The sequence below is a fragment of the Triticum aestivum genome, chromosome 4B, assembly GCF_018294505.1.
Source record: "Triticum aestivum cultivar Chinese Spring chromosome 4B, IWGSC CS RefSeq v2.1, whole genome shotgun sequence".
Classification (NCBI taxonomy): Eukaryota; Viridiplantae; Streptophyta; class Magnoliopsida; order Poales; family Poaceae; genus Triticum; species Triticum aestivum.
The window spans coordinates 63514358-63541665 of record NC_057804.1 but is presented as its reverse complement, the minus strand read 5'-3'; the positions used below and the strand labels follow the sequence as shown (position 1 = coordinate 63541665).

The 27308-nt window shown below is 45.0% G+C and overlaps 1 protein-coding gene across 2 annotated transcripts; it reads right to left on the bottom strand.

Moving 5' to 3' along the window:
* Positions 1–12581: 12581 nt before the first annotated feature.
* Positions 12582–16219, bottom strand: LOC123091041 (protein phosphatase inhibitor 2). Of its 2 annotated transcripts, none has more exons than XM_044512431.1 (5): positions 16041–16219; positions 14556–14643; positions 13736–13851; positions 13471–13638; positions 12582–13102 (listed from the first exon to the last, which is right to left on the bottom strand). In XM_044512431.1, the coding sequence occupies exons 2-5, from the start codon at positions 14558–14560 to the stop codon at positions 12888–12890; spliced, it is 504 nt and encodes a 167-aa protein (XP_044368366.1). In that variant the 5' UTR covers positions 14561–14643; positions 16041–16219; the 3' UTR covers positions 12582–12887. The 2 variants fall into 2 exon arrangements, with proteins under 2 accessions (XP_044368366.1, XP_044368367.1); XM_044512432.1 differs by having other exon boundaries at positions 14556–14571; positions 16041–16179.
* Between the last annotated feature and the right edge of the window lie 11089 nt (positions 16220–27308).

The window sequence follows — 27308 nt, the reverse complement described above, 5'->3', positions numbered from 1 at the left end:
AGGAGGCGCGAGGCTGCAGGGAGCTCCAGCTGCGCGAGAAGCAACGGGTTGGCGAGGAGGCTTCGGAGATGGCCGGATCAGGCCAGTTCGTGTCGGGGAGGCGACCTGCGGGGTCCGGCGGCGCGGGAATTTGGAGGAGAAGGTGCTCGGGCATGAGGAGATCGACGAGCTCGGGGCCTTGGGCGGCTTCACGATCCATTCGGGGTCGAGGGGAGAAGAGGTAGGCTTCAGGCGCCGGGGCAAGAAGCAGAGGAGGAGCTCGGGATCGAGGCTGCTGTGAGTTGGGCGGCGCGCAGAACAAGGGAGGTGGTCGGAGATCTGGTTGGTGGAATGGATCAGGAGGAGGCTGCAGCTCTGGTTGGTCGGGGTGGACTGGATTGGGAGGATCCCGAGGACGATGCGGGAGAGTGGCGGCGGCGGGAGACAGGATGGATGGATTGGACTAGGGTTTGGACAAAATATATACATTAAGTGGATTAGGTCAGGGGCTACCTCATCCCTGCGATCGTAATCGGACGGTCGCGAATAAAATAGTTAGGGAGCCCAATTAACAAAACGGAGATGTTTTGTAGATGTTAGGGGATGATCCGGAGACAACGGTAGCAAGAGTCCGGTTTGGGTCAAGGGGAGTTTTTGGACGCGCGAGAGGGGTCTATGCACTGTGCAAAGAGGGGTTAGGCGATCACGGTCAAGAGGGGAGCGAACACCCGATTGGCCTGGAACGGTCAACAAAGGCAAAGCGGTCAAGAGGGAAGGTGATGAAGGCAAAGGGAGAAACGTCAACGACTAACGAATGCAAGTTTTAAAACATGACGGCAACGGAGTGCCAATGCAATGCAGATAATGACATGATGAAATGCAACAAACAAATAAATAACACACAACAACAACGAAATAACTGGAAGGCTTTTGAAGCGTCGGTCTCGGGGCGTTACAACACTCCACCACTATGAGAGGATCTCGTCCCGAGATCTAGGATGGCACCGAAGAGAAATGAAAGAGGAAGAGGAGAGGTAAAACTAAGTTGCTTCTTTGACAAACGAGTGAAACCAATGAACCTTGAGAGGTTGAACAAAGTGAATGAAAGAATACAAAGAAGATGACGAGATTGCAAACACTCCATTATCAAAGAGGGACAAGGAAACCTTGTAGGGTTAAATATGGAACAAGAGCTCCATGAACCAATAAGAATATGCCACCACACCGGTTGGAACGAGATATACAAGGAACGATAAAGAACAATCTCGGCAGCACTCCGGTTGACAAGAGGAGCAAAACTTGATAAGATGCAAAGATATTGCAGAGCTGATGCAACACTCCGGTTGGAAATGGAAGGAATCGAATTCGAACTTGGCAAAATGATAGCACCTGGATGAGACTCCGGTTAAAAGAGGAATGATAGACACAACACTCCGGTTAAGTGGATAAGCATGGAAAAGAACCCGATCCTCACAATTCGAGATGATGATTAAAGAGAGCAACATCACCATGCCTGCAGAAGAAAGAATAGAAGATAGATCATTGGAATAACAGATGGAGGAGAAAATGCCAACTTCTGCCGCAATTAAGCTTGGAAAGCACCCTTCCGAGAAGGTTATAACGGAGTTGTTGGAAAAACCAACAACGAAAAGAATAAGCTTGTAGTGGGCTTATGGAAAACTTCTCAAAATTATGAGGTGAGCTTATGCCACCCACGGAAACAAATGATTGGATTGATATCAACAAGGAGACGAGAAACTTATTTCACCGGGAGGATAAATGAAGAACTTGGATCATTTATAAGCACCATAAATAGCAACAATCCTCAGGGAAAGCTTTAGGTGAAATATAACCCAGGATAACTCCAATGAAGAGATTAATATGGGTTGAAACAATTCATGATCGCAGAGAAAATGATGGATTCACAATATCTCATTCTTGACAACTTGTGAATCACGAAGGGAAATTGTCAAGAGTGACATAACACCATCTCAAAAGATAAGGTAGAAAGGATTGCACTTCAGAATGCAAGATGAAGAATGCTTGAACGCCTCAAAACAAAACATGTGTTTAGCACCATGTTTATTTTAGAGTATAGTTTAGCGGGTCATAACTTCGAGAGGAATCTTGAAGAACAATTAAAGAATGAAGAGAATCCTTGATGAACCGCCATGTAGAACCTCCATGAAGAACTCCAGTAATAAAAGGATGATAGAAAGAAAGAGAAGTTGAAAACACAAGGTGAAGCCTTGCAATGATTTAGATGGAGCTTCGCAACGAGATAAAGCGGAAAACTTGGAACTCTGGAAAAGAAAAGATGAAGCATCTCGAACCGAGAATGTGATATGATGACCAACTCCAAAAAGAAAGATGAATCACTTGTACTCAAGAATTTACTAATCATGAATAATCTCCGGAAGTAAAGAATTAATCACTTGGATGAAACAAGAATAAGAATTATGTCATGCCTATCCTTCACAAATTTAAATTGATGACAAGCAACGGATTTGGCATACTACTTATTCTCGTAGAAAGAATTAAGAGAGATATAGCATAAACTTCAGAAGGTATTGATGGAACCACCGGTGGGATTTGGAAACAATGAATATTTGATATGATAACGAAGGAAGTGAAATCTTGAACAAATTGCCGTAAGAATTGAAAATGAACGTATGAAAGGCACAATTCACCGGGAAGAATTGGAAAACGAATGAATATACTTGAGGGGATTTAGATACATGAGAACGAAGAGATCATGAACTGATTAGAGAATATTTGAACGATGCACTGGTAGAATATGGAGAAGGAGAGCTAAAAGATGAGAATGAATAAGCCCAAAATGATGGCCTTCATAGGAATAAAATGGAAAGAACTCATGAAATGCTTTGGATGGGTGAAAAGAATTGTCACAATCGAAAACGATTACGAGAGGATGACATCAAGCTAGAATCACGAATCTTTGAGAGAACGGATAAGATTTGGAGGAAAACTCTTTTTTGGTCTTCAAATGTTGAGAATGACGAAGGGAAACACCACCATGAATTGTTGAGATACTCCGGGAGAAAATTAGAAAGGTTGAACCAACGATGAAAATATTTTGAAAGCGATCTTGAAGAAAGAATATGACTGATGAAAATTCATTCTTGAGTCAAACTTCGAAAAGGATTTGAGAATAGCTCCGGGAAATTAGAAGAGTCAGGTAAGATCCTGGAAAAAGACCTGTGGGTTAGGGCCCACTAAAAGATACACCGATGAACAATTGATTGAAAGGGGGGGATTGCACCGGTTGAATTAAATGGCTTGAAAAGAGATAACAACCTCGAGATATCTTGAACAGATTAGGAATGATAACACGAAACTTTTGAGGTATCTTCAGCACACATGAACAAATGGAAAGCGAGAGGTGAATGATCAAGAGATACACCAGCATGAGAAAAATATTTGAAACGAGGAAAGGGGGGTATGATCGACAAGGCTTGAATTGAAACCACCAGAGAAGAAAAAGAGAACGAAGAATGATAAACTCAAAGCTTCGTTAGTATCTTCGTGAGAATCACCGGATAAGAACATTGACGGAAAAGAATGGAGAAACTTCACATGAATAAATGGATACTTGATTAAAATAAATGAGTCCTTGCAGAAAAAGGGTGGGAGGGCGGGAAAACAAAGGCAACTTGGGGCATATGGAATGGACACCGGTGAGAAAACTTAGAGTTGATCTTGCGGATGTTGAAAATGATCGGATCCACTTGAAGAGAAGCACACCGGTTGTAAAGAATTGACATGACAATCTCGATGATCAAAAGGATTAGTACTCCCATAGAAATATGAGAACACCGCTTGAAAGGTATGGATTCAACACTTAACTTCGAAGCAACTCGAATACCACAAATAAAACAAAACAAAGGATTTGGCTTGCAGAATAAGCCGGAACAAATACATATGATAGAGATTTACCCAATCCCATATCATGCATCTATCGGAAAGATATTCTAGGAGCTACTTGAATTCCCACCTATAGACTCCCGAAACTTTCTGGTTATGCAATCTGGTGTTGGGGATACAGGGGAAGCAATATATCTCACCCAAACTAACAATCCCTACATCCAGTTGTATCCATCCATCAACACATAACCAAGAAACCTCCGGAAATCGTGTACCTCAACCTTCGAAAAGCATCCGTTATACGAGCTATGGCAATACTCCCAAACTCCCCAGTACTGGTTGACGTCGAGGTTATCTCACCAACAACTGCATAAAAGAGATTTTCGATGTCGGCAAAACTCAGGTATTCCAGAACTGCAACGATAAAATTGTGACGACAACACCTCAGAGCTCAACTCCCCGGGTCAATGCCACATAATAGATAGGAGGCACCAAGAACAATGTTCTCGTCACAAAACCATCGGAACGATTCCAAGATACCCGTGTGATTCTAAAAAAAAATTTAGTGAAATTTGAGGAGAGGAAAGACAAAACATCTACGTTAGGAGACCTCACTAGAGCGACGAAGGGGGCTAAGGAGTAAAAAAGAATCCTACTCTCCGATATATATAATCCTAATACTCAAAATAGTTTTCTTCTAGACTCAACAACGGCCAACAATCAAGGGGGCTCCTATGGTCGGTCGAGGCTCTGATACCAACTTGTCACGCCCAATATGCGACCCTATCCAAAAGGAACTCGAAGGTCCCACCAAGGATAGACCCGCATATTGAAACGCTTTTGCAAGGTGGATATCATTACATCAACATTACATAATAGATGGGGATACATACATAAGGCATACAATGCCACTCGAATACAACATCACAATACATAAGAGCATCATCCGACTACGGATGAAACACAAACAGAAACTCAAACGTCATCCACCCTGCTAGCCCAGGCTGCCGATCTGAAACCTATCCCCTGATCGAAGAAGCAGAAGAAGAACTCAACGCAAGCAAGCATCGCTCTTGCGTCATGATCATCGCATAACCTGTACCTGCAACTATTGTTGTAGTAATCTGTGAGCCACGAGGACTCAGCAATCCCATTACCATGGGTATCAAGACTAGCAAAGCTTAAAGGGAAAGGAAGGGGGTAAAGTGGTGAGGCTGCAGCAGCGACTAAGCATATATGGTGGCTAACATACGCAAATAAGAGCGAGAAGAGAGCAAGCGGAACGGTCGTCAACTAGCAATGATCAAGAAGTGATCCTGAACTCCTACTTACGTCAAACATAACCCAGAAAACCGTGTTCACTTCCCGGACTCCGCCGAAAAGAGACCATCACGGCTACACACGCGGTTGATGCGTTTTAAATCGGATCTGGTGTCAAGTTATCTACAACCGGACATTAACAAATTACCATCTGCCTATAACCACAGGCACGGCTTTCGAAAGATTATACCCTGCAGGGGTGTCCCAACTTAGCCCATGACAAGCTCTCGCGATCAACGAAGGAATAGACCTTCTCCCAGGAAGACCCGATCAGACTCGGAATCCCGGTTTACAAGACATTTCGACAATGGTAAAACAAGACCAGCAAGACCGCCCGATGCGCTGACAATCCCGATAGGAGCTGCACATATCTCGTTCTCAGGGCAACACCGGATGAGCAATCCGTACAACTAAAACCAGACCTCAAGTTTCCTTGAGGGGGCGCTGCAAAGGGCTCTAGTTCGGACCTACACTTAGACAAGCACTAGCCCGGGGGGGTATAATAAAGATGACCCTCGAGAGAGCGACTCCCAAGGGAAAAGTAGCTGGTGGTAAGGCAAATGGTAAAACCAAGGTTGGGCCTTGCTGGAGGAGTTTTATTCAAAGCGAACTGTCAAGGGGGTCCCATAAATCACCCGACCGCGTAAGGAATGCAAAATCTTGGAACATAACACCGGTATGACGGAAACTAGGGTGGCAAGAGTGGAACAAAACACCAGGCATAAGGCCGAGCCTTCCACCCTTTACCAAATATATAGATGCATTAATAATATAAGAGATATTGTGATATCCCAACCAAAATCCTGTCCACCACGGAGAAATCTTCAACTTCACCTGCAACTAGCAACGCTATAAGAGGGGCTGAGCAAAGCGGTAACATAGCCAAACAATGGTTTGCATAGGAAAGGTGTCAAAGGTTAGAGGTTCATGGCAATTTGGGGAGGCTTGATGAGCAAAAGATAGATAACGCAGCAATAGTGATAGAACGAAGCAACTAGCATGGCAATGATAGTAGTGAGATCCAGGGTAGCGGTCATCTTGCCTGAAATCCCGCAAGGAAGAAGAACGAGTCCATGAAGAAGACAAACGGAAGTAGTCGAACGGATCCTCACAACTCCGGAACGAAACCGAAGCTAACGAGAGAAGCAAACCGGAAAGAAGCAAACAACATGGTAAACAACCATCACATGAACATGGCATGATGCACAATCAAGTATGATGCATGTCCGGTTTAATGAGGCATGGCATGGCAAGTGCAACAAACAATACTACAAGTTAAGTGGAGATCAATATGCAACGAGTTGCATATTGACAAAACACCACATGCAATTATTTAGTTTGATCTCGGTTATGTACCCAACAATATTAAATGTTGTTAAACATGGCAAGGGGTGAAGCATATGAAAACTACCTATCTCAACAAGCTTAAATGAGGCCGGAACAACAAACAACAATTCCAGAAAATCCCCATATGCAAATTATGGATTTGGTACTGTTCTGCCCTAAACCATATTTTAATGTTATTAAACATGCAAGATGAGTGCACCAAGTTAATCTAGGCATTTTTCCACCCCATTTACATATAAAGTTTATTAAAATCGGAGCTACGGTTAATTAGTTACGAAATAAATCATTTTAGCATGGCATTATGCAAAATAAATGCAAACAGCATTTTTAACATATTTAACATGGATGAAAGTGGCAAATTATTAATCTACACAAGATTCTAAGCATTTTACATATATAAATTATTTACATGTGATGCGCGGTTTGTGAGTTATTATATGCATGTACATGAGGGTGTTTTCTACAAAACAGGTAAATCTCTGGATAAATAGCAAATTCGCAGGCGCTGAAAAAAACACGGCCTGGGCCGAAACTGCAGGCTGCAGGGGCGCTCACCATGGGCTTTGGCCCGGTCGGTGGAGCAGGAGGCGGGGCAGGCCGGCTGGGCCTTGGATGGAGCAGGCTGGGCCTAGCGCTCGTCCACGCTGGCTCGAAGCGGGTCAACGCAGGCGGGGCGAGTGAGCTGCTGCTGCCCGTTTCTGAAGAACAGCAACAGCAGCAGGTTCAAACGCCGGCGGCTGGGCGCGATGGACTTCGGCAACGGGTGGCTGGCGGCGACGCGAGTGCCGGGAACGGGCAGGTCCAGGCGAGGGGTTTCAGATCCCGCGGTGCAAGGGAGCTCCAAGGCGGGGAGGAACTGCAGGGCCATGGCGTGGAGCTCCTGTCCAAGGCAGAGAGAGACCTAAGAGAGAGTTGAATACAGAGGGAGGAGGAAGAACGAGGGAAGGAGACGGACAGACAGGGGAGGCGGACCCGGCGAAGGGGCGCGGTTCCCGGTGGCGTTGATGGATCTCCAGGACAGTGGAGTCGAGCGGGACGGCGACGGCTCGGCTCCTGTCCAGCAACACAACGGCGAGGCGGGGAAGAAGCTCCTGATGCGGGACTGCGAGGACGGACGCGCTCGGGAGGAGAAGAGGAGGGCGACGACACTGCCGGAGTTGGGGTCCTCGGCCGCGGGATGTGGAAGGAGGAGCTCGTGCTCCTGGTTTCTACTCGGGAGGCGCGAAGCAGAGGAGACCGGCACCTGGCGGGCTGTGCGGGGACGAGGAGGCGCGAGGCTGTAGGGAGCTCCGGCTGTGCGCGAAGCAACGGGTTGGCGAGGAGGCTTCGGAGATGGCCAGATCAGGCCAGTTCGTGTCGGGGAGGCGACCTGCGGGGTCCGGCGGCGCGGGAATTTGGAGGAGAAGGTGCTCGGGCATGAGGAGATCGACGAGCTCGAGGCCTTGGGCGGCTTCATGATCCATTCGGGATCGAGGGGATAAGAGGTAGGCTTCGGGCGCCGGGGCAAGAAGCAGAGCAGGAGCTCGGGATCGAGGCTGTTGTGATTTGGGCGGCGCGCAGAACAAGGGAGGTGGTCGGAGATCTGGTTGGTGGAATGGATCAGGAGGAGGCTACAGCTCTAGTTGGTCGGGGTGGACTGGATCGGGAGGATCCCGAGGACGATGCGGGAGAGTGGCGGCGGCGGGAGACGGGATGGATGGATTGGACTAGGGTTTGGACAAAATATATACATTAAGTGGATTAGGTTAGGGGCTACCTCATCCCTGCGATCGTAATCGGACGGTCGCGAATAAAATAGTTAGGGAGCCCAATTAACAAAACGGAGATGTTTTGTAGACGTTAGGGGATGATCCGGACACAACGGTAGCGACAGTCCGGTTTGGGTCAAGGGGAGTTTTTGGACGCGCGAGAGGGGTCTATGCACTGTGCAAAGAGGGGTTAGGCGGTCACGGTCAAGAGGGGAGCGAACACCCGATTGGCCTGGAACGGTCAACGAAGGCAAAGCGGTCAAGAGGGAAGGTGATGAAGGCAAAGGGAGAAACGTCAACGACTAACGAATGCAAGTTTTAAAACATGACGGCAACGGAGTGCCAATGCAATGCAGATAATGACATGATGAAATGCAACAAACAAATAAATAACACACAACAACAACGAAATAACTGGAAGGCTTCTGAAGCGTCGGTCCCGGGGCGTTACAAGACATGACTGAGACATATCTCCGGTCAATAACCAATAGCAGAACCTGGATGCTCATATTGGCTCCTACATATTTTACGAAGATCTTTATCGGTCAAAGCGCATAACAACATACGTTGGTCCCTTTGTCATCGTATGTTACTTGCCCGAGATTCGATCGTCGGTATCATCATACCTAGTTCAATCTCGTTCCTCGCAAGTCTCTTTACTCGTTCCGTAATGCTTCATCCCGCAACTAACTCATTAGTCACATTGCTTGCAAGGCTTATAGTGATGAGCATTACCGAGAGGTCCCAGAGATACCTCTCCGATACACTGAGTGACAAATTCTAATCTCGATCTATGCCAACCCAACAAACACCTTCGGAGACACCTATAAAGCATCTTTATAATCACCCAGTTATGTTGTGACGTTTGATAGCACACAAGGTGTTCCTCCGGTATTCGGGAGTTGCATAATCTCATAGTCTGAGGAACATGTATAAGTCATGAAGAAAGCAGTAGCAATGAATGGGTCATGTCCATCACACCATTCTCCTAATGATGTGATCCCATTCATGAAATGACAACACATGTCTATGGTTAGAAAACATAACCATCTTTGATTAACGAGCTAGTCTAGTAGAGGCATACTAGGGACAATATGTTTTGTCTATGTATTCACACATGTACTAAGTTTCCGGTTAATACAATTCTAGCATGAATAATAAACATTTATCATGATATAAGGAAATAAATAATAACTTTATTATTGCCTCTAGGGCATATTTCCTTCACATTCTTGAAGCATTTGCATCACAGGACCTCTGGATTCGGCACGCTTCGCCATCTCTGAGTCAGATGGTCAGAAAAGAGCTTTCTTTGACCAAAGACAAGAAGAAGCTTGAAAGGATGTGGAGAGGGCATTTGGAGTGCTTCAAATCTGTTTTACAGTTGTTCAAGGACATGCAAACATATGGGATCCGGAGACCCCGTGGGAGGTGATAAGATGTTGTGTGATCATGCACAACATGATCACGGAGGATGAGGCTGAAGATGTTGCCGGAGGTCGGGAATTTGAGAACATGGATGACCCTATCCAACTTCAAAATTAGAATCACGCCACATTTGATAAGTTTGTGTGAATGCATCAACAAATTCGACATCAAAAAAGTCATGACTAGCTCAAGGAAGATCTAATTGAGCATATGTGGCTTAAAGGGGACAACTAGAACATATGTGCGAAGTGAATTCAAGTTTGGACTATTTTATTTCAAAACTTAGTTCGATTGTAATATTTACATTTGAACCAGTGTTGCATTTGAATATTTTCATTGACAAAAGATTTGACATGCCATTATTTTGAGTATTGCGGACTTAAAAAATAGGAGAGAGGATGTTTAGGGGGGCATGGTTGGATGGTCGGCTCCCGTATACGTTTCCGCGGACGAATCCCAACCAGTATGCTAACAAATAGTGTGTCAGTTTTGAGGGTCAGCTTTGGAGATGCCATTAACTTTTAGGCCCCCGAAAAGATAGTGCACCTGTAGCGTATTTAGAGCATCTACAATCGGACCCCCACTTCACCCCCCTAAACATCCGGGTGAACACCACCCGAACCAAAAAACGCCACCCAACTGGACCCACCAAAGGCAGCTCATACATCTGGGTTGTCCGACACTCCTTGATGGAGCTAAATTCAACAGATCTCGGGTAGGGGTTCCCAATTAAGGGTCTTTATACTATGGTAACAAAGACACGAGTTTTTACCCAGGTTTGGGCTCTCCGGAGTGATAAACCCTACACCGTGCTTGTGTTTTAGTGCTTTTGGTTGGAGTACAAAGTACAAATGATCTACCTCGAGATTGATGTGTGTCGTATACGAGCCCTACCCCTCAGTTTATATAGGAAACCCGGAAGGGGGGGTCTAGGGTCTTGAGACTACGGTAACAAAGCCATACCTAGGTTTGGGCTCTTCGGAGAGATAAAACCCTACACTCTGCTTGTGTTTTATTGCTTCTGGTTGGAGGACAAAGTATAAATGATATACCTCGAGATCGTTGTGTGTCGACTACGATCCCTACCCCTTGGTTTATATAGGCACCCGGGGGGGTTCTAGGGATACATTCTAGTCAGGTACGTACAAGGAGAACATGTTGTAGACGACTTATAATATCTTGGAGTATACGCCAAGTCTTCGAGAATACTCCTTTTATATGCCATGGGCTATGTTGATGTGGCCCACTGGAAACAGACATAGGGGTCCTCGACCAAGCTCACCAGGCCTGGAGATGACATGGTGAGAGACCCCCCCCCCCATCCGGGACACCGTCACCCCTCATATCCAGCCCTTACGTGGGCCAGATATGGGGGCCTCCGGATGAGTCCGCCACATCGCGTTGATGGGCAGGACCCACACGAAACCCATTGGTCTGTCATTTTGATGAGGACACATTCATGTCGTCGCTCCGACGTGTCGCCTGAGGGGTCAAATTCGGCTATTTGAGCCGGACGACGAGGGTAAACCCTATCCACCCCTATTTCTCATCTCCTCCCGTTTGCACCACCACTGCCTCCCCTTCCACTTCCACCACTCTATCCACCATGGCTCGGTAGAAGATCACATATTATTAAACGCTCACACTGGAGCATCAGACGGAGATCGCGAGAGATGTGTGCCGCTGAGATACATTGTGCCGCTCACATTCCAGAGGAGGATTTTGTGGAGGCATACATGGAGGAGCGATGGAGGAGGAGGCGGCGGGCATGGAGGTTGAGCCCGGTGGATTCATCATGGAGGAGGCGGAAGTGGAGCACCTCGCGGTGGAGGCACAATTGTAGGTGGAGCAAGCGGGCTCTGCCACCTTTACCATGCTCATCGTCAATCCTGACCTTGCTGTAGAAAACCAGGCCATCTTAGAGTCGTTCTAGTTCGAGCGGGAGGTGGAGGCGAGCCGCCACTGTATCCACCTCGCCGACGGAGGCAGAATCGACTATTCGTGGACGACGACGAGGAGGAGGCGTCGGAACTTCGGCCCGCCGTCAATGTCCACGAGGTCAACGGCTCCGACAAGGGGGTCATCTACATCTCCGACAACGACGAGTAGAATTTGGGTAGTTTGCTTTTGAATGTTCTAATTTGTTTCATCTATCAAGTATGTACGATGAGATCAACATTGCAGGGATTAGTATGCAAATAGGGGTTTGCAAATGGGGGATGTGATTGCAATGACAGACAAATGGGGTTGACCCTAAAGAAGCCCATATTCCAATGACAGACAAATGGGGTTGACCTTCCTCGAGTGAGATAGTCTGAGTGATCTCAATCCACCAATCATTGACGCTAATCACGGGCCTCCATCCACCAATTTTCATTTTAAGGATGAATTTTGGTTAACTCAAAAATTGCATAATTAGATTTGTTTTTAAAAGATGACATTGGTTAACCAAAAAATTGCATAATTGTCGACATCTTCTAACTTCGCCCCGAGCTTTCTACTAAACACTTCTTTTTAATTTGCCAAATGTTACAGCACAAGGTGTGCGTTGAAAATCTTTTGGCATTAAATCCTAGCGAGCAACCGAGCTGTTCAAGCAGGCCACAGTTTCCTGCTTTACAGTCTCATATTCTCATAAGCTGTTTCCAGTGGCCAGGCAAACCAATGAACTACTGAAGTGAACAATGAAAGCAAATACGCCCTCTGTTCATTCTTGTAAGACGGAGCTAAAATTGAAGTGTTTTAGGTGTTGTCTCAAATGTCTAAAACATCTTACAAAAGTGAATGGAGGGAGTACCTTACTTGTGTAATAATTGTATATGATCATCACAGATCCACAATAATCAGCAATCTAATAGTAGCAGTAAAGCATGATTTCACAAAGAAAAATTGCTCAAGGGTTGTCCATATAACTCAGTTCCAGTATTATAAAAAGCGGTGCAGGCAAATTCTAGCCTCCTGACTTAAAGTGAAGTAGCTAGTTCAACTAGAATTCTCCACCATTTTAGGCACCGCAACATCTCAAAATAAGAAAGAGGAACAGGTTCTTTGCGTACAGAAAATCATCCGATCTGGTATGAAAACAAGGATCCAGCAATACACACAGAGCAGGCGCAAACTGCATGCTCCCGCTTAGTTGAACTTCCCTAGGCTTAGCAACCACAGAATTCACTTTGCGGCTCATACTTGAAGTGATGCTGACGATTCACTCTTGTCACCTGTTGCCTTCTCTCCTGCGGTTTTGTCCTCGACGTTGTTTGCAGCTCGCTCATTCGCACGGGCCTCGTCTTCAACCAGGGATCCAGTGCGCATCAGTTCCTTGACCTTGCGGAATTCATCGTAGTGATTGCGGCGATGCTCTTTGAAACTCACTGATGATCTGTCAGCTTCTGAGTCTGCATGAACACCAAACATATCACTGCCTATTCCAATAAAGTCCTGGACTCAGATGGTAAGCTTATTATTGCCCATTACGTTGATAATGAAGTATACACTTGTGCAAGACATCAAATACAAATATAAATCATGATATAGGATACCAACTTAGAAAGAGTTACAAAAAGTTTATCTTAGCTAGCTAATTCAGAGGAGCTATATGAGTAGTCATATAGTTGGATCACTTGTGGACTTCATTACAGAAAGCTGATACCATAAAATCAAGTCGCATAACTCAGCTAGTCAAATATATTGAACATCAGTAATTACTGATTTACTCTAGTAACTCTAGAAACATAAAATGGTAACTGAGAAAGAAGCTACCAACCACCATCCTGTTCCATGGCATCTGCATCATCATCTGAGGATGCCCACTCATCATCCTTTGAATCATTTTTACTTGAAGAGGCCACACCATTTAAAGCAGTCAATATAGCTTCAGCACTAACAGTCTCATCTAGACACTTGTCGAAAGGGCGTGTTGGTGATAGTGACCCTAGAGAGCAAGCAATGAAAGCAATTATTCAGCGCTTGCACATTATGAGCACAAATAGTGGTCAGATATGATGAGATACAAGTAACAAGACATATACCATCTTCATCCATCATAGGGTGATACGGTGTCTTGGGCTCTGTTATCTTCTGCCTCACTGGCTTGTTTGATTCAATCTCATACAGATTGTCCTCATTCCACTTCACGCGATGGGAGCTGAAGAGAAAAAGGTCAAAATAATGGAAGCAAAATCAAGCAGGTTGAGGTCTAGCTCACACTTATGCAGCCAGTTCAGTTGTTTTCATTAGCTCTGGATCATAGTGCAGCATTTGCGCCAAAAAACATGGTTTCATGTACATGTAAAACCATATACAAATATAAATGGTACTACAAAATCATACCCATTTTTTCCTATACCAAATTCATGTAGAAATCAATAGCTAGGCCTTATTGTGTTTAAGCAGGCAACAGAGCAATGCTATTTTCTATGTCTTCATAGTACCATAAAATGCAAAAGCCAAATAAAGAATCTTATGTCGAATATAAGACCTTTGACATATTAGCTCTATCAGTCCTTCCCAGTTTCTCAAACAGAGAATACTATTTTGTATAAAACCTGGATTAAGTTAAAGACTGTCTACACATTTTAATTTACCATGTCATGTTGCAACGTAAAAATCAATTGTATTCCTCAGGACACCAAACAAATATGCTGAACCCTTGTTCACAAGTTGGTCAAAAAAAAGAGAGAGATGCTTATGCTCCATCATTATGCTAGCCCAGAGATAAGATTTGAAACAACCCAAGCCAAGTAATGGAGTACTAAGACTGAAAAACGTGCATACCAAAATAAGTCAGTATGCATCATATCTTTCGAACAGTTTCTTATTGATATCAAAGGAGGAATTAAGACTACTAACCTCATGCTTTAAGTTTCTGATGAGTGAAGATCAAGAAACGTTTAGACAGCAATTCGAAGCCAGATAACACCACCTATTCTAGGTTTTCCTGCAGAAAAAAACTGTCAAGAGTAAATCGGACAAAGATGCACATATTTTGGGAGATGGAAGGTGGGAGTGTGCCACTGTGACTACTGAATCTGACACACACAGACCATCTAATAGTGCATCTGACACATGGGAGGTGGGACAAGCTAATGACCAGACGGCAGTTGTCAGCAAGAATCTATGGCTTTTGTAGTCAATCAAATGTGCAGTTTTCTGATAATTTTGACAGAATGTGTATACCAACAATCTTTCAAAAACATACTTAGATTAATAGTACACAAATTGATACGGAATAGTTCAACATGATAATAAGCAAAATTTGCTATGTGACATTGTAAAATGGGGGTAATTGCGCATCACACCAAAATGGTGACCGTTTGATACAGAACAGTAGAATAACTATACTACTATTGTAACAACCAGCAAGAGGGCTGCACGAACTGTCTACTTAATTTGCCTTCCATCCTCCTAGCATTACTGCTCAAGAACAAGCAAGTACTCCCTCGGCACCGCAACCGCACACACTGCTGCACAATTTCTCTTCCCTGGACTGGCCGCCTTGCTTTCTACAAGGGTGCCCCACAAAGGCCAAACATGCCATCACCAGCCATGATGGTGTGTTCGACAAAGATGGTCTTAGTTGAGGTAGTTCACTGATGGGCATGCTTCAACCTGGCGCAACGCGGCCATGAAGGGAGTGTGCCACTGTGTAGTGGCACCGGAGACCATCGCTACAAGGCCGTGAGGTGTGAAAGGCTGAATCTGAGGATTCGATTTACGTGGTGAACAATCGGCCGGGGCTACACGAAATGTTTATTCCCTCTGAAAAAAGATGGAATGACTGTATTACGATCGCTTCAGTGTGCTGTGGCAGATGGCCGGTCACCATTTCGGAGCCAAACCCCATGATTTTGTACCCATAATTAAAACTAAAAAGAGATCATCATCGAAGTATTGTGCGGGCGCGACAGGGCGGATCTCGATGGGTGCCCAAAACTCGTAGAGGTTACTTTGGGTTTAACTAATCATCGCTGGATGACTCCAAAAAGATCCCATACCTCAAAAAATCAATGTCCTAGGCTGCGGGTGGGGCGGAGGCAGCGGGCGCGCGATGTCGCGGTGAGGTAGAACGGGCACGGCGGCCCCGGCGAGGCGGGATGGGTTGGTGGGCGGCTGAGGGGTGGGGGCGGGGCGTCGGCGATGACGCGGAGCTAGGGCACGGCGGAATCGGGTCGGGTCGGATTGGTAGGGTAGGGTAGGTAGGTCAGGCGGAGAAGAGGAGGGCGCCGCACGGGACGGAGTGGTGGCGGTGGAGAGGAAAAGCCGCTGCTACGGGGATCGGCCGCGCGTCGTAGCGAAAGGGAGATGGATTTTGACCGGGATCAGAGGGGGGATTACCTTGGCTGCTCTCGGCAGTGGTTCCGGCGGAGGAGCGAGCTCGGCGTCGAGGTGGACGACGAGGGAGCAGCGGCGAAGGAGCGAATCGTGGTCGGGGTCGGGGTCGAGGTCGGGGGTCGGGGTGGGCACGGGGCGGAGGAGCACGCGCCGGAGGTGTTTCCGTGGCTTATTTCTTTTCTCACGCTCGGCTCTTCCCCTCTGCCCCCGGTACTTCCACACAATTATGAGAAAATCCCACCCTTACAGTGAACTGAAATGAACAAGCCAGGCTGCAAGTTTTTTCTTTTCTTTTCTGAGGCAAAAAAAAAATGCCAGTCCAGTATAGATAGTTTGCCAAGCAAGAATGCCAGTGTGTATTTTCCTGACTTGGTCGTCTCTGTTGTTTGCCAAGAATCACAATCAATACTGCATATGATAATTAAGCCTGTATAACATCTTTCTAAGATACTAGTCCGTCCCATAATATAAGAACGATTTTTGTTTTTGTAAAATACGTTCTTATATTATGGGACGGAGGGAGTAGATGTCTAATTTCTTGTCATCTGTTTGCTTAGAGTAATTTGTTCCATGTACACAGTACCATGAGCAAGTTGTTCCTGTGTACCACATTATCGATCTTGATTTTCCTTGAAACATTGGTCTGACAATGTACTGTTAAAGTTAGTGGTGTGCCTCTCAACTTGCTCAAGTATTGAGAATGTACTGACAATCTAGATTTGTTGGATGCCTTAACTAAATGTACCCTTCTGTTCTGTACTTGCGCAACCTGAAAATCATGTCTTTGTTCTGTACTTGTGTCTTAACTTCCAAAGCCATCACTTTATCTTTGCCTATGAGGAACAAGTGTTTTTCTGTGTTGTATTTTGAGAACTTTGGCAAGTTCCAAGTGCTAATTCTTCTCTTCTTGGTTACTAGCTTGTAATTAGTTGCAGGGACGTAGCCACGAATACAACATAAGGGGGGCCAATTCCACACAAAATATCTTGGAGGGGGCATATAGGTAATTTTGAGTAAATTTGGGGTCAGATCCATAAATTAATAAGGGGGTTTTTAGAAAAAATCCAAAGGGGGGCATGCCCCAGCGCGCCCCTGGCTACATCCCTGCTCAGTTGAGTTGAAGAAGCAAGTAAAAAAAGCCTCGAGACAATGAAGAAGCAAGTTCTGAAGAAGAATGGCAGGTTGAATCTGGTTGATGTTTAAACCAAGCAATCTTAAATCAATAAGTGCATGAACATTTGAGTGATATATGCTGTAACATTTCAGTATTTGGAGTGCATGAACATTCATGTGCATAAACATTTTAGTATTTGACTATTTGTACTATGCTGCCTGATGTGCTTGTGCTAAGCTGATAATATATGGTGAGATGTTGCCTGGCGTGCTTGCCATGCTGATCATGCTTGTGCCGTGTTGCATGACGTGCGTGTACTGCCTGATGTGAAGAGCTGCATGCGTTTCTTTCTTACTTCCAGTCTTGTTCACGTGCCACGGCTCCGGGTGAGAACCCTTATCTATTCTCAGACTCGGCAGAGGCGACGCATCGCGTCGTCACCCTCATGGGGGCGTTGTCTTGGAGTTTTTGGTGTCATCGGTTGATCCTAGGCTAGGTGTTAGGCTAGCTCTAGTTTCCTGTTGTATCTTTCGATCCGCTTTGTAAGAGAGTCATCTCATCACATTGTATCATTCGACTGTGTACTGCTCGGTGTTGTTGCTTTATATATAAAGCGGGGCGAAAGCCTGTTTCGAGACGTTTGGTGGGATGTGGGATGCCCACTAAACCCACTAATTATGTCTAAAAAAATGTGGACAAATGGGGCCTTCAACTTATACTATGCGGCAGATGTGGGGCGAATGTGGGCCTCCCGCGAAACGTCCCACATGCGACGTGAAGAAGCCACCATAGTGACTTAGACAACCGGACTTTGCAAAAAGCGACACCCCAAACGTCTGCGGACGCGTCCGGACAACCCTCAAATCCATGCATGTCGGTCATATAGAACAAACATCACCAATTCAATAAAGCAAAATAATCATAGTTCAACATTGAAACATGCCAAAATGAAATTAAACGTCCATGCCACGTCTAGTCAACATGATGAATCACTTGTCGGACGCCATCCGGACCGACCAACTCGTAGTCTGTGCATAGGTTGATCTCCTTCTTCCTCGCCTCAAGCCACTTCTTGCCTTTCGGATCCAATAGGTTTGCATCGGTCAATATTATCCTCGAATCCTCTGTGTCTTGAGTAAGTTGCAACCTCTCCTTCTCGGGCTCTATTGTTTCAAAAGTCATGGTCTTCTCGAGCTCCCATTTAACACACGTCTCTTGCTTCTCTAAGTCTATCATCTCCCTCTTAATTCGCAACATGTTGTTCACCCTCTCTTGGTCCCAATTCATCCTCTCTTTTCGCACATTCAACATGAGTTACCACTTCACTTTCTTTGGTGCAGCAGCACGGATGGGGGAGCAAGGGTGGAGGACGGTGATGGATCGGACGCGAGAAATGGAGGACGGGTGCGGGAGGAGCCAGGTCAATTTGGTGAACTTGATCAATTTGATGAAATTTAGGGCGGTTTTGGTCTGTCCGGCCCACCGTGGCGGACACGCCCGAGCGCGTCCAAGCCTCCCCATATCTACCCCAGGTATGGAAAGGATATGAGGGATGGACGGATATGATGGGTGCTGGTTAACCCGGACGAGTAGGGCCGGTTTGGGGGTCAGCTGGTAGGGTCGCGATTTTGTGACCATTGACCGGTTTGTCCGTCAGACGCATTTGAGGAGCCTGGTTGTAGGTGGCCTTACTACCAGCTAGAGGTGAGTTAACCAGCCACTCAGGCTTGGTTAATCTCATGCTCATTAAGGCTCAATTTGTTCAAATTGTTAAGCTTAATGGGAAAAAACATTGCATGAATGTGTTCGTTTAACGGCCGTTAAACTCATGATTGTTTGTTAATATGCATTACTCCCTGTTGCCGGTTTGATTTTTATGAAGGTGCCACAAAATATTGCCGCTTATAAGATAATAATATGTGTTATGTCATACTAATTAATGAGCTTAACTGGCTGCTCGTGAAACTCGTTTGTTAAGCTCGTTAAATTTGACGACCTGAAATCTGGCTTTGACCATTACAAGGGAGCTACGAGCTTATGAGTTGAGCTATCGAGCCCTTATTAACCCCAGGAGCTACGAGTATTTTTTTCACCCCTACTACAAGTTATGCTTTGGCTTAGAATAAGCGGTGAAAGCCAAAGCCAAAACTAAGCAAACAACCCTTGTAGAGATTTAATTTCTGAACAGAGTAAAATACATCCACGGTCGGCTAAAGAAATACATACAAAATATCAAAATGGCTAAATTTGGCTTTAGAGTTTAATTTAGTCATTGTATTCATAAAATTTCACAATCCAATCATTATCATTACTGAAATGTCTCACTTTAAGGTCATATACATGCGTATTTTGTTGACGTGGCATGTAGAGACCATATATTGCATAATAGATTGTGCCACAGAGGCCTGCAATTAGACCCCTGGAGCGCTAGGCAATGTTTTGTATTCAACGATTCCGAGGCAAAACCATCAAAATGGAGGAAAGAGAGGCGACTGCGGTAATTAACAACATGTTTGTTGTGGGTGTGCTTCTCTAGTCAACTCACGTGCGTGAGAGGCATCATCGACAGTGCACCCATGCGACACCATGTACCGTGTTGCATCGCCAGCCCGAAGGTGACCCACCCCTCGTGTATGGGTAAGTACACTTTGAACCCTCTTGTTCTCTTAGTTTAGTACAATCTACTTTGAGGTTGGTTTCATGGTGCTGGAATGTAATTTGTGTGGAGATGTTGTTGATAGGATTTAGGGTTTCCATTTTGATGCTTCAAATGCAAAGAGATGTGATTGACCATATAACCATGACGTCACCTCTTCCTTTCAATCGATCAAGACAATAGATTCAAAGTTGTTACTTTTGAAAGTGCATGTAGTCCCCATGTGTGGTGTTGGTAATTAATGACAATTCGTATTGACTAATTTTTTCATTGAGATACACTTGAAGGAAAGTTCATAAGCAATGCATGGAGAATAATGGATGGATTAGGAATGAGCGCCATCAATATCAAGATATCCATGAAGATCACTGAGCTCTAGTGATGAATATATTATGATCATGAAGAAGCAAAAGAAATGGACTTTGAGGCCTCAAGATTAAGTTCTATGGTTGAATCAAGTATAATCGATATGAAGTCCATGTGATGTATAATATGTGATCAAGCTGGAGTTCACTGGAGGAACTCAGAAGTTGTCATGCTTGGACTTATGAGCTGAGTCGTGACGAATCAAGATCTTGAGAGAATGATCAACGAGAAAAAAATCTAGATTTGTCTTGAAGATGGGATCATAATGAGCCCATAGGTTGATCAAGTCTTGAAGCAAGTAATTCAAGTGAATAATTCATTGCGTCTCTCAAGAGATTGTGATGGAGCATGAAGAAGAAAAAGTGATAACCAATATGATATTCATGGATAAACAATATATGGTCATGAGAGAATTGAGATATTGGTGATCATGTCTTGAAGCAATGAAGCATAGTGAAGATCTCCATATGGCTATCAAGACATCAAGATTAAGTGCTAAAAAAAGACATCAAGATTAAGCATGGAATAAAGATAAAGGTTGACCAAGATAGAGAATGGAGATTGAATTCTAATGGTCAACACACAAGAGCAAATGATGTATCACATGGGATCTTCTGGTATGGTAATAAAAATTTGAATTGTGCTTTGTAAACTAACGTTCCCGACCTGGTGGGCCAGGATGAGGACTCCTAGGTTGGTTCCAGCTTGGGCCACATTGGGCAACCCATGACGCATTACACAAAGACTTCAGAAGACTTGACATATAAGCGGAGGATACAGGAACCATGGAGGACTCTGCCTCCACCAACATAGATGACTAAGATCTATAATCCTAGGGCGGTCGACCCTCGGTATGTTATATAAGCAGGGTTGGTGCTCGTCGATAGCATACATACAATCCCTTGGAATTCACATGTACTTTGTACACACCCCTACCGCAATATAAAGGAGCAGGATACCTTTACAAGGGTTGTAGCCAATAAGTGTCTTGCTTTAGTGAACCTTGGCCTCCCAGGCATGTAGTAACGATATCACGACATCTGCCTATGTGTTGTTGGACAACAGAAACCCGCACGATAGGCCCTGCTCGCCAGGGTCTGCGGAGCCGCATGTTGACCACAAGTACTAGAGTGATTATCATGGAGGAGTTGCCGACCTTATTCTAGAGATATGCAACATTGGAAAACACTATTGATGTTATCCTTGTACAACTCTCCTTCGTGCTTAGCAAACTATGCGTTGGGATTCTGTCTGATCCTCGGGTAACTCCTTGCGCAAAAGATAGGTCGGGATGGGCTCGGTCCATACACTTATTGGATGGAGGATCGGGATTGGGGAGTGGCCATATCGAGCATCAAGATGATAAGTACATGGCAATTGACAAGTTTGCTTCAAAGATGAACCCGATCTATACTCTTCATGGTGATGATGTTTTAGAGTCGAGAACGACTCTTCTTGAATGTGTGTGTGTGGGGGGGGGGGGTAATGATGCAGAGCATCCCAGGGTCATCACCATGCCAAGTGTTCCATCACTAAGGGACACATGCATCACATATACAAAGATGAATTATATCCTTTATGTGTGTTTATTTGGATCTCTCAAGGATGGTATACTACTTGACACTCCTACCTTGTGCACCTTTAGGTTTTAGCCAAACATCACAAATGGCATGGAGGAGGTCAAGCACAAGATAACGATTGGACCATCCAAGAGGGAAGCATGTAATCAGAGAAGGAACCATGAGGATGAAGGCACGGAGCGCAAAGACTAACCTCGGAGGACAAGAACAATCGAAGGAGAACATTCATGTCAAACATGCCTCAGATGATCCGGCCCCATCTCGGACATACTCCAGAGCTTCTAGACACTCCTTGGACAAAACTTAGACCCTTGAACCCCCTCCGACCTTCATGTAGTGCCTCTGGATCAGGTCGGGCATGCCTTGGACATGCCTTGGATAGCCTAACTCTATGACTCGTGCTTGCGTGCATCGAGTTGGACCCAACCCATGTATCTTTCCCTTCCTCACTTGCCCTTTCATGGGTGGGCCTATATATACCTCTCCCCCTCCCACATCTAGGGTTAGCTATGATCATAATAGACACTAATGAAGCTTAGCTCATTTACCTCCCCTATGAAGGAAATATGCACTAGGGGCAATAATAAAGTTGTTATTTTATATTTCCTTATTCATGATAAATGTTTATTATTCATGCTAGAATTGTACTAATCAGAAACTTGATACATGTGTGAATACATAGACAAAACATCGTGTCCCTAGCATGCCTCTACTAGACTAGCTCGTTAATCAAAGATTGTTAAGTTTCCTATCCATGGACATGAGTTGTAATTTGATGAACGGGATCACATCATTAGTGGAATGATGTGATGGACAAGACCCATCTGCTAGCTTAGCATAATGATCGTTCAGTTCTCTTGCTACTGCTTTCTTCATGTTAAATACATATTCCTCCAACTATAGATTATGCAACTCCCGGACACCGGAGGAATGCCTTGTGTGCTATCAAACGTCACATCCATAACTCGGTGATTATAAAGATGCTCTATAGGTATATCTGAAGGTGTTTGTTGGGTTGGCATAGATCGAGATTAGGATTTTTCACTCCGAGTATCGGAGTGGTAGCTCTGGGCCCTCTCGGTAATGCACACCATATGAAGCCTTGCAAGCAATGTGACTAATGAGTTAGTTGCAGGATGATGCATTACGGAACGAGTAAAGGGACTTGCCTATAACAAGAATGAACTAGGTATGAAGATACCGATGATCGAATCTCAGGCAAGTAACATACCGATGACAAAGGAAATAACGTATGTTGACATTGCGGTTCGACTGATAAAGATCTTCGTAGAATATGTGGGAACCAACATGAGCATCCAGGTTCCGCTATTGGTTATTGACTAGAGAGGTGTCTCGGTCATATCTAGATAGTTCTCGAACCCGTAGGGTCCGCACGCTTAACGTTCGATGATGATATGTATTATATGAGTTATGTGTTTTGGTGACTGAAGGTTGTTCGGAGTCCCGGATGAGATCACGGACATGACGAGGAGTTTCAAAATGGTCGAGAGGTAAATATTGATATATTGGAAGGTGGTATTCGGACATCGCAATGGTTCCGGAGTGTTTCAGATAATTATGTGAGTATCGAGGGGTTACCGGAACCCCCCGGGGGAAGTAATGGGCCTTATGGGCCATAAGGGAGAGGCAAGGCAGGCCACAAGGAGGTGGCCCCCCCCATGGGGAGTCTGAATTGGACAAGGGGAGGTGGCGCGCGCCCCCTTTCCTTCTCTCTCTCCCTCTCTTTCCCCCTTCCCCCCTCCGTTAGAAGGAAGGGGGGTCGACTAGGACTAGGAGTCCTAGTAGGACTCCCCCCCATGGCGCGTGACCTAGGGCCGGCATCCTCCCCTCTCCCTCCTTTATATACGGGGGTGGGGGGTACCTCAAGGCACATCAATTGTCTTAGCCATGTGCGGTGCCCCCCTCCACCGTTTACTCCTCCGGTCATATTGTCGTAGTGCTTAGGCGAAGCCCTGTGCGGATCACATCACCATCATCGTCACCACACCGTCGTGTTGACGGAACTCATCTACTCCCTCGACCTCTGCTGGATCAAGAGCTCGAGGGACGTCATCACGCTGAATGTGTGTTGAACTCGGAGGTGTCGTACGTTTGGTACTTGATCGGTTGAATCGAGAAGACGTTCGACTACATCAACCGCGTTAAGCTAACGCTTTCGCTTTCAGTCTACGAGGGTACGTGGACACACTCTCCCCCTCCCGTTGATATGCATCTCCTAGATAGATCTTGCGTGAGCGTAGGAATTTTTTGAAATTGCATGCTACGTTTCCCAACAGTGGCATCTGAGCGAGGGCTATGCGTAGATGATATGCACGAGTAGAACACAAAGAGTTGTGGGCGGTGATCGTCATACTGCTTACCACCAATGTCTTATTTTGATTCGGCGGTACTGTTGGATGAAGAGGCCCGGACCAACCTTACATGACCGCGTTCATGAGACCGGTTCCACAAACAGGCGACTAGTTTTGCATAAAGGTGGATGGCGGGTGTCTGTTTCTCCAACTTTAGTTGAATCAAATTTGACTATGGCCGGTCCTTATGAAGGTTAAAACAGCAAACTTGATAAATCACCGTTGTGGTTTTTGTGTCGTAGGTAAGTACGGTTCATGCTAGAAGCCCGTAGCAGCCACGTAAAACTTGCAACAACAAAGTAGAGGACGTCTAACTTGTTTTTGGAGGGCATGTTGTGATGTGAGATGTGAAGGAAATATGCCCTAGAGGCAATAATAAAGTTATTATTTATTTCCTTAATTCATGATAAATGTTTATTATTCATGCTAGAATTGCATTAACCAGAAACTTAGTACATGTGTGAATACATAGACAAAACATATAGTCCCTAGTATGCCTCTACTTGACTAGCTCGTTAATCAAAGATGGTTATGTTTCCTAACCATAGACATGTGTTGTCATTTGATGAACGGGGTCACATCATTAGGAGAATGATGTGATGGACATGACCCATCCGTTAGCTTAGCATTATGATCGTGTTAGTTTCATTGCTACTGCTTTCTTCATGACTTATACAAGTTCCTCAGACTATGAGATTATGCAACTCCCGAATACCGGAGGAACACTTTGTGTGCTACCAAATGTCACAACGTAAAAGGGTGATTATAAAGGTGTTGTACAGGTGTCTCTGAAGGTGTTTGTTGAGTTGGCATAGATCGAGACTAGGATTTGTCACTCCATATTTCGAAGAGGTATCTCTGGGCCCTCTCGGTAATACTCATCACTATAAGCCTTCCAAGCATTGTGACTAATGAGTTAGTTGCGGGATGAAGTATTATGTAATGAGTAAAGAGACTTGTCGGTAACGAGATTGAACTAGGTATTGAGATACCGACGATCGAATATCAGGCAAGTAACATACCGATGACAAAGGGAACAACTGAAAGTGCAACTATCCCTGGGTGGTTTTGGTAATGATTAACAACATATAGCTTATTGAACTAATGCTATTTCAAGATAAATATTTAAGGAAAGTTCAATGATTGGCTGGCATGGATTAGGAATGTTGACCCCTCAAAATGCTAAGGACAAAGGATTGGCTCAAGCTTCAAAGTTCAAGACTCTACATTTTATTTTAGTGATCCAAGATCACATTGAGTCCATAGGAAAACCAATACTATTAAAAGGGAATGAGGTGTGAAAGTGCAACTATCCCTTGGTGGTTTTGGTAATGATTAACAACATATAGCTCATTGAACTAATACTATTTCAAGATAAATATTTCAGGAAAGTTCAATGATTGGCATGGCATAGATTAGAAATGTGGACCCCTCAAAATGCTAAGGACGAAGGACTGGCTCAAGCTTCAAAGTTCAAGACTCTACATTTTACTTTTGGTGATCCAAGGTCACATTGAGTCCATAGGAAAGCCAATACTATTAAAAGGGGATGATGTGTTGCTTAATGGCTTGCTTGCTCTCATGATGCTTAGTGATATGCTCCAAAGCCCTCAACTACTTTCTCATATCCAGATTTGTCCCATACCAAAATTCAAACTCGGCCCGACCGATTTGATCCATCTGGCGCCACCGACTTCATTTGACATAGCCACTGCCAGAAACCCTAGTCACTTTGGTCCAAGCGATAGGGATCTCGATCTCACCGAGATGGGATTGCAAACTCTCTCTTTCCCTTCGTAACGTTTCGGTTTAACCGAGATGAGCGATCGGTCCCACCGAGTTTGCAATGAAAACTCTCTGTTTCCCTTTCATAACGTTTCGATCCCACCGAGATGAGTGAATCGGTCCCACCGAGTTTGCCTGACCAACTCTCTGGTTAGCTTATTACCAAAGTCGGTCCCACCGAGTTTGTGTAATCGGTCTCACCAAGATTACGTTATGCCCTAACCCTAATGATATCGGTCCCACCGAGTTGACATGTAGGTCCCACCGAAATTCCTAACTGTCACATGATGTACTAAATCGGTCCGGCCGAGTTTTATGATTTGGTCCCACCGAGTTTGGCATATTGTGTGTAACGCTTAGATTTTGTGTGGAGGCTATATATACCCCTCCACCCTCTCCTCATTCGTGAGGGAAGCCATCAGAACGTGCCTACACTTCCACTACTCATTTTCTGAGAGAGAACCACCTACTCATGTGTTGAGACCAAGATATTCCAACCCAACCATATGAATCTTGATCTCTAGCCTTCCCCAAGTTGCTTTCCACTCAAATCATCTTTCCACCAAATCCAATCCTATGAGAGAGAGTCGAGTGTTGGGGAGACTATCATTTGAAGCACAAGAGCAAGGAGTTCATCATCAACACACCATATATTACCTTTTGGAGAGTTATCTCTCCTATATTGGTTAGGTGTCACTTGGGAGCCTCCGACAAGATTGTGGAGTTGAACCAAGGAGTTTGTAAGGGCAAGGAGATCGCCTACTTCGTGAAGATCTACCCTAGTGAGGCAAGTCCTTCGTGGGCGATGGGCATGGTGGGATAGACAAGGTTGCTTCTTCGTGGACCCTTCGTGGGTGGAGCCCTCCATGGACTCGCGCAGCCGTTACCCTTTGTGGGTTGAAGTCTCCATCAACATGGGTGTACGATAGCACCACCTATCGGAACCACGACAAAAACATTCGTGTCTCCAACTGTGTTTGCATTCTCCAATCCCATCCCTTTACTTTCTTGCAAGTTGCATGCTTTACTTTCCGATGCTCATATACTTATTGCATGCTTGCTTGAATTGTATTGTGATTGCTTGACTTGTGCTTAGTTTCTAAAATCTGCAAAGAACTAAAATTGGGAAAATGCTAGCTTTTTATTTAGTCAAGTAGTCTAATCACCCCCCCTCTAGACATACTTTCGATCCTACAATTAGTATCAGAGCTTTGGTCTCCATTTGCTTTGATTTCCATAGCTTTTGGTGATCATAGCCTTGGTTTCACAACCTAGGAGAGTATGGCGTCTAGCAAGGGAAACTACCACCGTAGAGGTACTTACTTCGATGGCACTAATTTTGCTAGTTGGAAGCATAAGATGAAAATGCATATTCTTGGACATAACCCTGCCGTTTGG